Consider the following 17424-nt stretch of genomic DNA (forward strand, 5'->3'; position numbering starts at 1 on the left):
TAAAAAGCTTACAGTCTTGTATTTTTAATTTTTTTTTTATTTATTTTTTTTTTTAAGTGTGTTGAATGGGTTTTAAAAATGTTCTTCCCTGCACATCAGTTGTCAGTGCAATTGCCATCAGCATAGTGCCGAAACATTGCCACTATGAATTTTGATTTTGAAAATGACTGCTTTCAGAGCCGGCCCAAGGCATAAGCGAACTAAGCAGCTGCTTAGGGCCCCGTGACCACTAGAGGGCCCCCAAGAGCAATTAACTTAAAAAAGAAAAAAAAATATATTTTTTTTTCCATGAGTGAGCAATGATGATTCATATATTATCAAATGTACATACTAAAAAAACAAACAAACAAAAAAACAACAACACCAAAGAGTGTAGTTTCCTCTGCTCCAAATGTCAGAGCTCCGCTGGTGACGTTTGCAGTGCAGCCAACCATGCAGTGCGCTGTCTGCGCACTGAGCATCCAGGAGCTTGGAGGAGGTGAAAGATGTCGCAAAAAAGGACTTACCCTTCAGGGGCAGAAAAAAGAAAAAGGAAGAAATATAAAAACGACAAGATAAAGGTATGTCTTAGTAATGTAACATTTGTTGATATTTTGTTCCAATACGTTAGCCTATAATAGCAAATTTGCTAGCTAACATTAGTTCAAAACATCTGACTCGGTTAGATGGCTTACTATTCAAGCTAACGTTTTTGTGTTTGTGTAATACTTTGAATAAGTTGATTTTCAGTGTATATACATTATTCTGGGTCGCTCTTTGGCATCAAAACAACGTTTTTGATAAGTGTTTGATAGCAAATGTTTAATAACTAAAGTTAATTACAAACGCGGTGACATTTGCTAGCAATATGGTTTTGCATTAATTAATTAATTTAGTTAACTAACTAGTTTGAGGTATGTTGTTTGCAGTTGTTTGTTGCAGAGCACAGTAAATTATGTGAGTAAATAAACATATTCCTTTTACATCATCTCCCTAATATGCTCATACCTTATATGAAACTTCCCTAGAAGCACTGTTAAAATATTTTGGAGGAGGCACTGGTTCAGCAGCCCAGGGGCAATCCACCTCCTCAGGAGCAGCCAAGGCTGATGAATGAAGTGATCAAAAACTGTCACCATATATACCATAAGTATAAGTTCCATAAGTTCTAGTCAAATTATCTCATTAAGATATACTAATATAAGATATAATCATATGACAAGGGATGTGTTTTTTTTTAATCTCAGGTCCATCTCTAAAACAACCTTTAATTGCTCAGTGCACTGCAGAACATTCTGAGATGAATATTTTTTTTAATATAAGATATAATCATATGACAAGGGACATGATTTTACACAAATCCATATTATTTCAAAACTTCTCAAACAATTTTCAGTTGTTCTACAGTTTGTTTTCTTATTACAAGCTATAGCTGTACTCTTTTATTTAGAAAATAAGCTGCATCATTTTCAAGTGTAATATGACTATAACATGGCTAGCTTGTTTTTTATCTTAGGTCCATCTCTATCCTCTGTGCCCACTGTCCCTTTTGTGTCTTCTGCAACCTCAGCTGTACCTGGTAAGTTAACAACAAAACAGCCTTTATAATTGCTCAGTGTACTGCAGAATACTCTGAGATGAATAATTTTGTCCAAAAATATTATTTTAATTTCCCTATAGGTCCTTCATCTTTGGTCATTGAGATTGATTTGTCCTCATCAGCGTCCAGTTTGGAGCAGGGATCAGCAGCTCCGCCAGTTGACCCCACTGAATGTCCCTCTTTCCTGTCAGACTCAGAAAGGACTGAACAGGTATTAAGAGGGCCACTGCCTATAGAGGACACATTCATATTCCCAAAAAGAAACGATGGCCGAAGCCCCCCCCCCCCCCATTTTACCAAAGATTTTGCACATTTTTAAATAGTTTTCAGACCTAATTCATCTTAATATTTTATTTATAAACCATTTGTGTTACCTTGTACCTAGTATTTGTCTGATTTTTAAAAAATGTATTGTATTTAATACTGTCTGTTTTCATACATTTGGTGTTGCAGTTTATTGAAAAAAATAATAATAAAGCAGATTGTGTTTGCAGTAAATGATTAGTTTATTTTGTTACTTTTAATTGGCCTAGATGACATTTGGTATCCCACTTAGTACTATATCACTTTGAATATTAAGTGTTAATCAACCCCAGGCTGCTCTTGTAGCTGAATTTGCTACCATTTCAGATTAAAAACCATAGATGGGTAAAACATGTCGGGCTGCTCTTTAAGGTTTTATGTATTGACTACTACTGCGTCGCCAGTAGGGGGAGTTGCTGACTTTGCCAAATATTAATTGAAAGATTTTTCTGTAAATTTGCAAATCTGGTGTCTGCTTCTATGGCATTAATCGCTGTGGATTACAATCTAACTACAGCAAAAAGTTTTCACATTTAGTTTTACAAGTGTATTCGTAATGATAATAATGACAGTAATCATTATTATTGGCAGTAATAGAGGGCCCCAAAATCAAATTTTGCTTAGGGCCCCATGGAGGCTTGGGCCTCCGTTTTAGAAACAGCAGCTATCACATATCACCTAGCTTAAGATACGGCCCCAATAAACACTGTACAACATGAGGTATAAAAGGATGCCCTCTCATCTTGGGAGACTAATTTTTTTTATTTATTTTTTTGTGTAAAAATAATTTCTCATCCAATGATAGAACTTGAAATGAAAATGAAACATTGCTTTGGCAGAGGCATAGTAGTATCTGCCATACTATCATGTTTTTTTTTGTTTTGTTCAAGTTCATCAGTGCAATTAACATTTTGTGAAAAAAATCGTGCCAGAGAATCGTGATCTCAATTCTAAGCAAAAAATCGTGATTCACATTTTTTCCAGAATCGTGCAGCCCTACTGTGAAATATAAACTAAGATATTCCTTCAATATCACATAAAGCTCATCAGTCATTTATCTTTGTTTTATAACTCTTTGAAACTGCTTAAAAGTGACAACTTTGAAATTGGGTGCATGCTTTAAAGGGACACTGTGCTGTATATTGCAAGGTTTGAAATAAAAACAGATTATGAATTTCTCCATTAGTGTAACATAACTCAATTATAAAGTATGAATATTTGCTTAGGATCTGTTTTGCTTGGTTACCTGAGGAGTTTCGTCTTTGCAGGAGCAATTCTGAAGTATTTTGGAGCCGCAGAACAGGAAGCAGCACTGCCGCCTTCAGCACCAGAGATTGTCAAGGAGCTCTCATATGCTGGCAAGGAAGCAGACATTTTCAGGAGGGGCTTAGGGTAGATCTGCTTAAAACACAAGACTCAGATGATACTGATAATCATCACAAAGTGGTGTGATTGTGTTATATAGTTCTGTATGGTTCCTTTAAAGTATTGTTTTCATTGTTGCATTTTTATTGTATGCTGGTTTATTGTGTTGGTCCTGAAGGGCTTGTGTTACATTTGAAAGGTTCCTTACTACCAGCATTATTCTTGTTAGTTTTTTTGTTTTTATTGTTTGCATATTGATATGGATGCTGGCTCATTGTGATTTTCTTTTTAAAATAGTAATAGCCTATTTTATTTTCTATACAACTTAAACTTTAGTTTTGGGTGTATGTATATTTTATGTTTAATGTCAACTTAAAATAAATAAAATTGAGGAACACTCCATCAGTTTCATTTATTGACCTATCAAGGATCCCTATTGTTTACCTTGTATTATCATTTTCTATCAGTTCAACTTACTAGTGTGGGTCAACTTAAGATGTTTGATTTTAATTTGAGAGAGGTTTTCACGACTCTAGCCTGTTTTCTTCTTAAAATGTAATAGATTGTTGCATCTTTATGGATCACCCAAAAGGGTTAGGAATCTATCCATCGTAGTTTGACAAAATAGGGCCCCCAAAAAGACAGAAACGGCCCTGCTTCTACGCTACTTACGTACGGAATGACGCAGGTAGACTGAGCCTATCAAATACCATCTTTCATATAATAATTTAAAAATAATGATAATAAATAATACCTTGAAAGTCTGCGTTTTTATGTCCCTCTAACCGTGTCTTAAAATAAAATTTGAAATATAAAATAAAAATCATGATTTTATTTGGGGATTTTTTTTTTTCTCTGACAATTTTGGGGAAGCTAAGCTTCCCCTAGCCTCTTAATAGCGCCGCCTATGACAGTCTGGATTTTCTTTTACATCTTAGTTTGAGTACCCAGCTCACCTCACACAAAGGATGACAACTCGGGGTGGGACGATACGGGTAATTCACGATTCGATACTGTGACGATATTTGGCCCACGATAATGATAATATCACGATACACGATATCTGCAATATTCGATATATTGCAAGACATTTCATCAACGATATATCACAATATGTGACTGAAAAAGAAAAAATACCCATAAAAGGAAAATGTCTTATACATCGATTGCATTTATTTTATTTTATATAAATTTAATATGCCTTGATGTGTCCAGGTTGACCCAAAGCACTTTTATGTTCCCACTTCCCAGGTACTGGATGGGTGAACATAATGCTGCACATAATTGGTTGCATTTCATACTGAAATGTGCCCAATATTTCATTTAATTTTTATGTTATTCTTATCTTGTTTAGCTATTGTTAAACTGAAACGGGCCCAAGTTTACATAATACAAGTTGCTACTGACTTTTCAGTATCAGAAAGCACTGTCCTGGTTTACTTAAGACCTGTTATTAATATTCATGCACTTTAATGTGTCCAGCTCAGGGTTCTCTCCCGTCTTCCAGACGGTAGAACAGCGGCGCTGCGCCGCTATACTGCTAGCTCAGCCACTATACTCATTTTCAATGTTAGCTGCTTTGTAGTGAGTGTTAGTGGGTTAGTGGGTGACGAGCGTCCGTTCGTCCGTCGGTCCCCCCCCCGGCTGACGGCGAGGAGCCGGGGGACCGACGGACGAACGCTCCCCCACGCTGACGGCGATAACGACCGCACCAGTGTTCTCCCGTCATCTGTCTCGTAAAAGCCGAAGTGGGTCCACACTGTAGAGTGGAAACTTGCGGGTGGGTCTTTGATTTGTTTTTCATTATTCGTATTTTCCGCCATTCTTGCATCTGTTCTTCTTCTGTTGTTAACTCGTCTTCTTCACCAGCCGCTGCTTACGCCCACTTTACTCTCATTTATGGGATTAGCGCCCCCACAAACAGGACAGGAGAGATTAAGTACTGACGGTGACAACGGGGTAAATCCATAATGTGTGTTGTAATAAAATATCGATATTTGCCGTCAGTGTATCGATTATTTATTGCGACAGAGAGCACAACAATATATTGCAATATCGATTTTTTCCCCACCTCTAATGACAATCATACCGTCCTGTTGCATATATTTTGTTCCAGCATCAGTCTTTTATGTGAAGCAGTGAGTTTGAAGAATGAATGTAAGGCAAACCTTCGCATAGTTAGCATTTTTTTTTCTCAAATCTTAATTTTTTTTAATTATTATTATTGTTATATCTTCAGAAGCACCCAACTGAGGTGAAAATGGCTGAAATGTAGTAGGTGCTTTGAGTTGTCAGTCGACTTGATCTATATGAAGGAAAGTTCAAGTCCATTCACAACATTAGTTTTTTTCTGTTGATTATTGCCAAATGTCCCGAGTGCCTTGACAAAATGATAGTGTGGGTATTAAAGAGACAAAGGTGTCATACAGTAAATAAAATTTATTTTCATTGTTGAGACAACACACACAGATTCCTCAGTCAAATGGAAATAAAAAGTTACTCATCAGTCAGCAGTCATGCCTGCATTTCATATGGCTCCTGACGCTGAGGGGAAGCAGCTTTATAAATATCAAGGCTCCTCAGGACTGTGTGCTGTGAGTGGGGGGGGGGGGGGGTCCACATGTGGCTGTGGAGGTTCATTTGCGTTGAACTTGTGTAAAAGATGAAGGCAGCTGGATGGGTTGGACAGACTGGAAGGGCTGGATGGATTTCTTGCGGGAGTCTGGGGAAACCCTCTGGACTGCAGAGGGCAGCAGCTGGTTCCGTTTGATGATCTGCAAGGCCAGCTGAGTGTTTCCTGAAGACACACAACACACATCAACACCATTATCTCTGGACTGGCTCACAGACAGAGCATACATCAGATTAAACCACGTCGTTCAGACCAGATGAACATGATGTAGTATTCAGAAAGCCAATAACCCTGAGCACTTTGAAGCATGATACCAGCGTCACTGTGATGCCTCTGTACTGATCCAAATTATATTTCACTTTGCCAGATATGATCTGGTTAGCCTAACAAGCCAAACTTCTCAGTTTCGACTTCACACAAATGCCTCATCAAGAAATTTGTCCGAAGGAAAAATCTGTATCAAATTAACACAATTAGGGTTTCAACCGAGCCCCACAGTGGGTAACTTTCTGTTACTTCGTTTCTGTTGAAACATTTTAAGTTGTGTATCAAAAAGCATAAAAACTGCTGGTCTGATGGTTATTGTGTCTATACAGGTTTTAAAAATTTTTTTGACCCACACAATGAGGGAAACTGACAAGAAAAGATGCTTAACAACTTCTAATTGGTTCAAAGTGGCTAGGTAGAGTATGTCAGTGAGTGTCTGCTGAAGATCTGACCGTTCTGTAGCTCTAAGTAGACTCCCAGCAGGATGGCCTCCGGTGGAATCTCCTTGGTGTTGACCATAGATGCAGCCTGATGAAGACAACACAAATCACAACTGGGTGAATTATAAATTATTACTGCGCTGTAAAATGATTTGGATAGGAGAGATTGTTCTGTGGAACATTCACACTTATGTGAAACTTTGTTTTTCATGGATTTGAATTCAACATGGTGCATACATCAGACGCTTCAATATCTTGTAGAGACAACTACAAAGACCACTTTGGTTCAGTTTTGACCAAATCGCAGGGTCTGAAAAGTCATCATCAATCATGGTAGCCTGAGGAGGTTAAATCATCACTTGAGAAAATTCCAAGAAGAAGGAAAGACATAAAACAACATACAGATAGAGTTTTCAGTTTTTTTAAGCACAGGTCTTCTGTCCATTAAAGATCTAAACTAAATTATGAAGCTGTAGGAGGAACACAACACCATCTTGAGTGAGCGGGTCAATGAACAAATACTTGAGCTGAGACAAAAGAAATTTGATTTAATGACAAGCCAGGCAAACAGTTGGCCAAGCAGTTGTGGGGTCCACAGGCCAGTGTCTGTCCAAAATTAAGTCTTCATCTGGACAAATCTTGACTAATGGAGGTTATTGTGCTGCTAACATGCTTTAGTAAACAAAACAAAAAAAGCAGAGTGTTAAATGAGTCTGTCCAAACAGGTTGTTTATTCTTCAGATAGAACTGCAGGCAAGATTTGATGGTTCTGTCAGTAGTAATATTATAGCTAACATTAGCCTCAGGGCCAGAAAGTTTAGTGTTGCTTGGCAGCACCATCAGCTGCTCTTGGATGCCTCTCTCATTGGTTGTTGAGGTCTGGCTCGTAAATTGTAAACATTAAACATGACTGATATGAAAAGGCGACCCAGATGAGTCTGTCGGCAGTGCATTTTCAATGAGCACTACACTGTTTCTTACTGATGGGAATAGGTCATTACTGTGTTGTGTTCAACTTCAACAAGAAAACTAATTGTGAGATGGAAAAACACGTGCAGCTAAAATCACAGAGAAGCAAATCCCTGCTGCGCTGGGCTGATGAACCGTGTCAAACCAAGTCAAGCAAAGTCAGCACATGAATGGAAAAGATCCATGGGGAACTGCTCCGTGCTCTTCCCTTACTGCCCTGTGACTTATTAAATCCTGCTGCAAGACCAGCACTGTGCTCATCTCGTTTGTGTCCTCTAAGGTTGTGGCTGGGCCTTCCCTATCAAAGATTTGAAGGGTTTTAGATCTTTACACTACTTGGAAAGATTTTATTGGTTAGTGAGGTTGTTGATCTGTAAAAGATGTTGTGTTCTTCATCTCGCCTGTCTCATTTTCATTTAATTTTTCATTTATTTTATTTATTTAAAAAGGACAGTGCACGTTAATCGACATTTCTGTAAATGTGCCAGTGTTAGCCAGCAGGCTAATTTTCAACTGAAGTCCTTTGGCAAGATGTTAATGTAGGCGCAGGGTGGCTAAAAAAAAGACATATAAAAGAGTACACACAGCAACAGATGATAACATTATAACATGATGCCAAAAGACTGGCTCCATTAAAACATACTAGTGCAGTGCCCGTGGGAAATATGCATTCCTGTAGAAAAGTGGGAGGTTAAGTAGCTTTTTCATGGATGACCAAATGAGGCTGTGTTTGAATGTGGGACGTCAGGAATATTTAGGTTTGTTGTGAAATCCGATATTCCATGGTATAATTGGCCGTTTTTGACTATTTTTGATTTTGCCATTATATTTCACCTTAAAAACTATTTACTTGGTGTCATTATTTTCAGCACAACCTCACATGTGTGACTGTACAGTTATTTTTTAATTTTGAAATACTGTATTAACACAATGGACCTAAAATCACAAAAAAATACAAAAAGTTAAGACTTTTTTTACTGTGAAAACCACAAATATGTTTAACAAACCATTTTTTATTACTTATAATGCAAATATAAATTGGTGTTTGCTAAATATGTGCATACGTTTTAAAAATGTACAAAGTTATATGTTAGTATTTACATTTAAATGCAGGCAATGCTCAGGTCTGCCTGAGCTCCTTCCAGCTGAATGAAGAGCTGCAATGCCTGCTCCACATTCAGCAGTCTCCTCATTGTTTTGACTCATTAAACAAAAAACCGGCTCCACTACACACTAAACACACTACATCAAACACTACATAACACACTAACTATACACTCCAAACACGCTAAATGTCACACATCTCTCAACTCTCAATATCACTGTCTCTATCGCTGTCTCTACACCGACAGTCGTTGTCTGTCATTCATCCGCCTCTGTCCCTCCCACAACTTCCTGTTCCTCAACAATCAAACTTGCTGCTTGGACACTTTTGTGACAAAAGCCCGTTTTTACCGTTTCTTCCTGCACCAGACACAAAGCAAACGTGACGGCAATGTTTGCGAAAAAGCATGGCAGACATTATTTACCCCAAGTCCGGTTTTGGACGTGCTGGTCCGTCGACTCGGGAGGTGGGCCGTGTGGGTGGGCTAGCGGCTAGCTACACACGAACATCCACAGACTCCGATTCCACTTTGTTGTCTGCGCGTCTCCAGATCTCCTCAGACCCGAACAGACTCGGTCCGGACTCGTTTAGTCTCATTAATCCACAACAGTCAGTTTAGATGCAAAGAACAGAATGGGACCGAACCGCCGGCAAAATCCTGGTCTAGCTCGCGCTGCTGCAGGTATAAATCCGCCTGTTTCTTAAGGTATGTAGTGGACTAGAGCTCTGCAGTGATTGGCTCTGGTGTGCACGTGGCTACAGTGTGCAGTGATTGGCTCTGGTGCACACGTGACTGTGGTGGCTCCGGTGGACAATGCTCGCGGAATTTGTAAAGCATTTATGAAATAATTTAACGGTATCATTGCACTCCAAACAAATGCGACGTTGCACACCACTGAACCACGCAGCAGCCACGTTGAAAGTCTCAGGTCAGTCTGATCCTGATCCGCAGAGATATTTGAGGCAAACACAGACAGACAGAGAGAGATTCCTTGCTTTTATAGAGAGATAACCATACATCCATTCATACAAACCACCATGGGTTACAGGACAGCTACAATAATACATAGCAACAAACATGCATTCAGATTAAATACTAGCAAAGATGTTCACATTTTTGATTGCTTAAAAGCCAGTCTTTAAGACGGTGAGTGAATGCATGGTGCAGGGTTTCCTGCAGACCTTATTTGGCCAGGCGCCCCGCCCGGCCTGAAATCTGTAGCGCCCGGGCTAGAATGTCGGGCAAAAAAAAATTAAAAATTGATGCAATACATGCAAGCGACACGGCAGCGCTTGAGAACTAATCTACCAGCACACATAGATAGATTTGTGTTATAATGAATTCATGTTGATTATTTAGTGCTGCGCTGTCTTCCTGCAGCGCATTCTGCGCCATATCTCTCTCTTTCTCCCTCTCTCTCACACACACACACACACACGCGCGCGCTACCAGTTCAGACGAGAGTATTCCATCCGCTGCAAGATGAGAACCTCAGCAAAAGATTTTCATCATCTGAAAAACTACCATTCTGGCGAGTAAAGACTTTGAAAATGCAGGTCCGACGTGCATTAAGTGTTTTCCATTAATTACTTAGACTGTGGCGGGCAGCCATGGTCTAATTTGTCCCGCCACAGTCTGAGAGTGAGCCGAAAAACACCTGTAACTTGTGTTTCGCGCTGCAGCTTCAGCAAAGCATCTCTCACTCCCGGTCAGTCGGCTCTGCACCCCCCCCCCCCGTACGTGGCGCGCGCACACTCATACACACTTTCATTACTTACTTTAATTTTTGAAAATTGCATCAGTCCAATTTTGCTTTGGGTGCGCGTCGGTATCAATTTGTAGCGGGTAGGCTCGGGTGCGTAATGTAATGTGTGATACTGTCGGAAAACGGGTCAGATGCGGCGTTAAGTATGGCGGATACAGCCTGGTGCGGGTTTGCAAAATAAGACCCGTACAGGACTCTGTCCTACAGCCGGCAAAATGTCAATATGCGAAAGTGAAAGTAAAAAAATTCGCTGTCTGTGTATCGTTGGCATGAGTGGAATGTAGGGAGAGTTGTATAAATGTGTATTTTGGATGTTTTCTTTCCACTAGTCTGAAAGAAGACATGTTATGGAAGCAAAATAGCCCAAAATGTTTTTGCCTGCCATATGGAAAGCCTCAAGGCTGCAACTAATGATGAATTGATGATGTACCCTCCGAATCCATTTCATTTTTTATCATAATTTAGCTTACAGTTTAGTTATTTATTAAAAAATTAACTAAAAAATAAACTAATTCAACACAGGTAACCACTTTTGCTTTATTTCTTTGATGGCTCAGATGTATGCTCTAGTTGATTTTGTGTTTTCACCATTCGTATCTATACAACCAATGTGTTTGTGATTAAATTGTGTACACAAGCACACAGTTCTTCATAGATCTAGCCTCTTAATTTTGCTTTCAAAGTACACCAGATTGATGCATTTAACTTTAAAATGTTAAAAGAAATCTTCCGGGGGAGCATGCCCCCGGACCCCCTTAGAGAGTACGACATCCACCCACCACAGTCTCACAAAATCCTGTGGGAAACACTGGAGCCAATACATTTTTACTGTCTAAACATAAATTTGTAGTTCATGTCTCATTTTAATACATAAATAAATACATGAATAAATATAAATACATATAAGTAAATAAATAAATAAAATTTACATTTTAATTAATTAATTAATTAATTAATCCTTTGGTTCTCGGCAACCGTTCTCGGGTCGAACCCCCCCACTCACCTCCCCCCCTGGCCAAAGTTTTTTCCTGCAGGAAACCCTGTGGTGGGAGGTGCAATTTCTAATCTCCACTGGCAATTGGTTCCATAATTTAGATGCTCTTACGGAGAAATATAATTGACCAAAGGAGCTGTACCTAAGAGGGACTACACAGTCCCCTCTTAAGGCAGACCTTGTGCTTTTGTTGTTGCATTGTTTCTGCTGTATAAAAGTGCAGAGTGGTGGGGGAGCCTTGCCATTGATAATCTCAAAATTAGGCATGCGTCAGTGTACTTTAAAATATTTTCCCAGCTGAGCAAGTTATATTTGTCCAGAACGTACAGTGGTGGTAAAGCTTGGGTTTTCTGTCCCAAACTTTAAGCTTTAACTTTAAGGCTTGTTTGTGAAGTGATAAGATAGGCCTTAATGTTGTGCTATTCACCTGAGTCCAGCTCGTCATACAATATGTTAAGTGGGGAATTATGGAGCCAGAACAGTGACTTTAAAATTTGGCATCCAAAAAAAAAATTGGCATTGAAAACAAAACCAGTACTGAAAAAGTTAACATTGTCATTGAAACATTTGTATTGAAAACAGTTGTATTGGCATTGAAACAAGTATTGGCACTGAAAAAAGAAACTAATTAAAATAATTCACATCTGAAAATCTTATTTTATTTTATTGGGATTTTTTTGTATTTTTCAATGACAATCTTCAGATTTCTTCTTCATGTCACTTTTTTTTCAGTGACAGATTTTTTTTACAATGTCAGTTTTTTTTCAGTGTCACTGATTTTCAGTTTCAACTTTCTGTCACTGTTTTGGCATCGAGAGGGAGGGGCCTGAGGGGAGGGGCAAGTAGAGCGTGGTTTGCATATTATTTGAGAAGGTAATGGCAGCAGCCTGCGGGAAGGCGGGGCTGGACGGTCCAGCCTCAATACCGTTGTAGGATCCGTGTGCCGGCCATCTCTGGGCAACACAGAGTCCAACTACCTCGCGGACTTTTCTTCAAGCTCTCTCCTGATGTGCCCAAGTCTCTGTGTATCTGGTTCTGTCCCGGAGCTCCCGAGCTCCGGTCTCTATATGCGTATGGAGTGTGGTAGTAGTACCGGGCACCGAGCACGGAGCATTAGCCACAGTGGAATGATCATAGCATTCATGTAGAGCTTTGCTACAGGTGTTGTAAAGCAGTTCCTTATATATCTAAAGTTGGCTAAATTGTATTTGGTTATTTGCATTACCTTCCTCACTTGGTTTTTGAAGGATAGAGTAGAGTCAAGGATAATACCTAAATATTTAAAATGTGTAACTGTTTGAATGACCTCCCCAGACACATAGACCTTGGGTTCACAGTGAGGTACATGAGGTGAGGTATGTTAGTCCTGCTAAACATACAGACTGTCTTCTTTACATTGAGATACAACTGTGAGTAAGCAAGCCATTTATGTACATGTACCATTGCATCACTGAGTTTGGCAGCAGCTTGGGCTTTGGTTTGTGCATGGACATAAATTACTGTATCATCAGCATACATCTGAACCTCACATCCAGTGCAGACTGATGACAGGTCATTTATATAAAGGCTGAAAAGAATAGGGCCCAGGACAGATCCCTGGGGTACACCCAGTTTGTTCCTCAGGGGTAGTGATGTTTTACCACTAACCTAAACACACTGCATATATGATCTCATCCAGTCAATTACACTGGTTGAGAAATTAAAATAAGACATTTTGTGAATGAGTATTTGATGATTGACAGTGTCGGAAGCTTTTTTAAGATCCAAGAAAATTGCTCCAACTACGCCTCCTTTATCCATCTTTGATTTGATGTTTTCCACAAAAAAGCTATTTGCTGTCTCAGTGGAGTGACTGGCTCTAAAGCCAAATTGCATGGGGTGTAGTGTAAAAGGACTACTGTTAAGATGCTCAGTCAATTGCTCAGCCACGCATTTTTCAGAGATCTTAGACATGGTAAAATCCTCACATCCTCCTTAAAGGACATGTTAATGATTTTAGTAACTGGCCCTGTGAAAGAGGCAGCATGTTTCTGTAAAAACATAGAATCCAGTCCAAATATGTCTTTTGATTTGGAATTATTTATACAAGTAATTATGGACTTAACTTTGGATTCAGAAATCTATGTCAGAGTGAAGACTGGCGGTGTAATATCAATTGGTGATGAGTATAGTGGACCACTTTTGGGACTATGTACAGTCTCACAGCATTAACAAAATGGCTATTAAAACAGTCACTATTTCTGATGGTCCATTATACAGGGTTCCATTGTCCTTGATCTCCATGTGCTTTGTTCAGGGATGTGATTGGACAAAGATAAAAAAGCAGGAAATTATACGGACCCGTAGCGGGGGGGGCTGGTATGTAACCAAACACCCTGACATATAAATGTGACATCTGTCTTGGTTCATTTAATTTAACTTTAAATTTGGACAACTGACTGCATAATATACATGAATCAGAAACAGAAATGCTTTACAGCAGCTCCCATTCAAAGTCAAGAATATGCAGAAAAATAGTAGTCGTAATAAAAATGGTAATAATAATAATAATAATAATAATAAACTATATATATGCTGCATATTTATAATAGAAGTCTACTGCAACTGTACTTTTTTTTACCATTAAATGTTATTTTATACATTATCATATTTTATAATGTTCTGTCATGGAGTACATCACTTCACTGCTAAAAGAAAAGAAAGCAGCTCACTGCCAGTTGCAGCTTCTTATCGTGATCTGCAGTCTTTGTTAATTTTTTGTCATGATTGCTATAATTAGTACTTAGATTATCAAAAATCAAAGTTACATGTCTGGATGTGGTTATAATCGACATATTCAATATTTAACTGTCATGTGTCATCACAGTAACAGCGTTACATACATTAGCAGCTGTAAACACATAAACACATTATAAAACACATCATGTGGTCCCATTTAAACGCCGGGTGAAGGTGTATATTTTGGTAAATAACCGCAAGTTCCAAATTAATGCCGAGTCTATTTTTTTTTTTTTTTAAAACATCAAGGAAGAAGACGTGACCACTGACACTGCACAATTTTTTTCTTCGCCTTTTTCACGTATCGTGCTTGCTTTCTGTCAGTCATCACACTGATGATCGCCATGCAGAGGAAAACTCGGGAGAAGCAGCCGCTAGATGTTTCTCGACCCCAAGAGAGTGAGAGATTGGCGAAAAAATAAAACGGAGCTTCAGCGTCTGTCCGAGGGGGACAGCAACAGGACCAGGCTGCCTGCTGGAGGCAGGAAGAAGGCTAGCGAGGAGCCTGAGATAAACATGCGGGAATTAGTTATCAGCAAACGGGCACGCCATGAGAGAGTGTCCCGCAAAATGATCAGGGCGACGGAGAAACAAATGCACGCCACCGTGAGTGACAGCAGAGATAAGGAGTTTGCAGCGAGTGCTGGTTGGATAATCGTTTCCTCCGCCGCAACAACTTCACTTGCAGAAGGATGCCAGAGAATTCACCGAGAAGCTGTCACTCACGGTGGCGGACATTTGTTTCTCCATCGTCCTGATCATTCTGCGGGACACTCTCTCGTGGCGTGCCCGTTTGCTGATAACTCATCCCCGCATGTTTATCTCAGGCTCCTCGCTAGCCTTCTTCCTCCCTCCCTCCCTCCCTTCCTTATATATATATATATATATATATATATATATATATATATATATATATATATATATATATATATATATATATATATATATATATATATATATATATATATATATATATATATAATTAAATAATTAAAGTGACACGCACAGGCAAACAAACGAAGGCAAACTTATTGGCTGCCAGTGTGAAAGGAGTCAATTGCCTGTTTTTAGCGGGTTTACCCGTGTTTAATAAACCCATACGTACATGCTAATAATATCAGTGTTCAGTGTGACACGTTCAGGACCTGCTGTGGTCATGGAGCTTATGTCATGGTTACCTGATGCAGGCACTTGCGGGCCTTCTCATACTCGCTCCTCAAGCAGTAGGCGCTCCCCAGGTTGAACAGCATCATGGCCCGAGCTGATGTTACACTACTGGGGTAACACATAGGAGTCTGCTTCCCTGCTACACACACACAGACACACACAGTGAGATTTTGGAAGTAAAAATCAGACTTTAATGTTTGAAGGAGGTAGACTTACGAGACTCGACAGGCTCATCTCCTTTCTCAGACCCTGTTGAGGAAAACAAATCAAGCATTTAGCACACAAGATGAAATCCCTCGTTTTGTAGAGTGATGCGTTCAACTCACAGACCTTGATCTTGCTCGCTGGTCAGCACTCCCATTGAAACATCACTGACATTCTCTGGGTTGAGGTGAGCAATAGCGTCAGAGATTCTGTCCAATGAGATGAGGGCTTCAGCAGCGTACAGGTGACCCAGGAACCTAAAAACAAAGCAAGGAGGAGAAGGATAAAGCAGACAGGTAGAGAAGGATCAGTGCACTCAGCTCTTTGGATTCTGGACAGAACCAACAGCAGTTTGAAAAACAAACTCAGCACTTACTTGAGGGACCCAGACACCTTAGTTTGATGGAGTAGTTTCTCAGCATGGTTTAGAGCCATCAGGTTGTCTCCCAGAGCTAATGCCACATAGGCACTACAGGCCAGGATGGAGCATCTAGACATCAGACAGTTGACATTAGACTGAACAGTTGGCTTGCCGTAGCAGTCTGCGTTACTGCTGTTACACGATGCATAGGGTTTAGCTTTAAATATAGTGCGTTCCTAAATTCATTCAGAAATGGCTGCTCAGAAATGCTCAGAGCCTCTACTAGGGCTGGGCGATATGACCTCAAATCAATATCACGATATATTGAGCAACTCACCTCTATAACGATAAATGAACGATAAGTAACCCCCCCCCCACACCTAAATAAAAGGAAAAAAAATCCTGTGTATTTACAGAAATGCCACTTTAAAAAGGACTGTAAAACTACATTGTAGTTAAGATTTATATTATTTATTTAGTAGTTAAGAACAACGGATAAGCACACGATTGAACAGCTGAAAAGCACAGATTACTTGAAATGACAACAACTGAACAAGTTTAAAAGTATAAAATATACAGTCCCTTATAAACAAATTCTAAGCTTCTCGCTTCTCCCTTTTTTTATTTCTTCGAATTGAATCACGTGCTTGTACTGCAGGTGGTGGAAGAGGTTGGATGTAAATAAATAAACATTTTGAGGACTTCAGAATCAGAATCTAAGACATGAGACAAAATAGTAGAGAAGTTGACATTGCTGCTTGATAATATGTTAACCTCTTGAGCATTAGAGAACTTTTTTTTTTACCATTATTGTCTTTATCATTATATATTTTTGATAGACACAGAATCTGTTTCAGAAGTCAGTGGGTCACATGACATGTAAGCTATTGAGAAAAAAAAAATCAAGATTTCTGCATATTAATATTCATATAAAATCGAGGAAGCACTAAAGTACAATAAACATAGCTGTGTCTCATTCGTCCAGTTTACTAATACAATCTGCTGCTGGAGTCACTGTGCCCCATAACATGGAAGATATTGAAAGAACTGCAATTATTTTGTATTATTAATTATTATTATTTATTTATACAAGTAATTTGATGACAGTCCCTAAATCAGTTTCCAGCGATTCAGTGCCATGTTCTAGGAGGTGAGCTAACCGTCCTCCTGCTGCTCACACTGGGTGAACCTCAGTAAAGTCGCGGCTGGACCCGAGTAGAGCTTAGAATCAAGCCCGACCCGAGCCCGTGCACGTTGTGTCCGAGCCCAGCCCGACACACTGAATGTAATTATGAGCCCGAGACTGATTTAAAACGACAACTGTTTGATACGTGGGCTGTTATAACTGACGTTCTCGACTACAATTGCGAGTTGTTTGAACTACAGAAATCTTAATGAATAATGCAACAAGTGCCGCACTTAATGCACTCGACAAAGCCGACAAATGTTATTATCACGGCCCGCGACTTGTTTAAAATGGGTCCACAGTCACAC

The 17424-nt window shown here is 39.4% G+C and overlaps 1 protein-coding gene across 3 annotated transcripts in view; it reads right to left on the minus strand.

Annotated features, from left to right (window-relative positions):
* Positions 1–5666: 5666 nt before the first annotated feature.
* cnot10 (CCR4-NOT transcription complex, subunit 10) overlaps positions 5667–17424 on the minus strand; it is a 32144-nt gene continuing 20386 nt past the window's right edge. For 2 of the 3 annotated variants that reach the window (XM_030394082.1, XM_030394081.1), the window contains 6 exons: positions 15946–16059; positions 15696–15826; positions 15582–15614; positions 15377–15504; positions 6599–6674; positions 5737–6044 (listed from right to left, as the gene is read on the minus strand). In XM_030394082.1, coding sequence (XP_030249942.1) covers positions 5884–6044; positions 6599–6674; positions 15377–15504; positions 15582–15614; positions 15696–15826; positions 15946–16059 — 643 coding nt within the window. In that variant the 3' untranslated portion in view covers positions 5737–5883. Of the gene's footprint in view, positions 6045–6598; positions 6675–15376; positions 15505–15581; positions 15615–15695; positions 15827–15945; positions 16060–17424 lie in introns of all 3 variants that reach the window. The other variant, XM_030394080.1, reaches the window with a different exon arrangement.

Source organism: Sparus aurata, chromosome 17 (genome assembly GCF_900880675.1).
Source record: "Sparus aurata chromosome 17, fSpaAur1.1, whole genome shotgun sequence".
Classification (NCBI taxonomy): domain Eukaryota; kingdom Metazoa; phylum Chordata; class Actinopteri; order Spariformes; family Sparidae; genus Sparus; species Sparus aurata.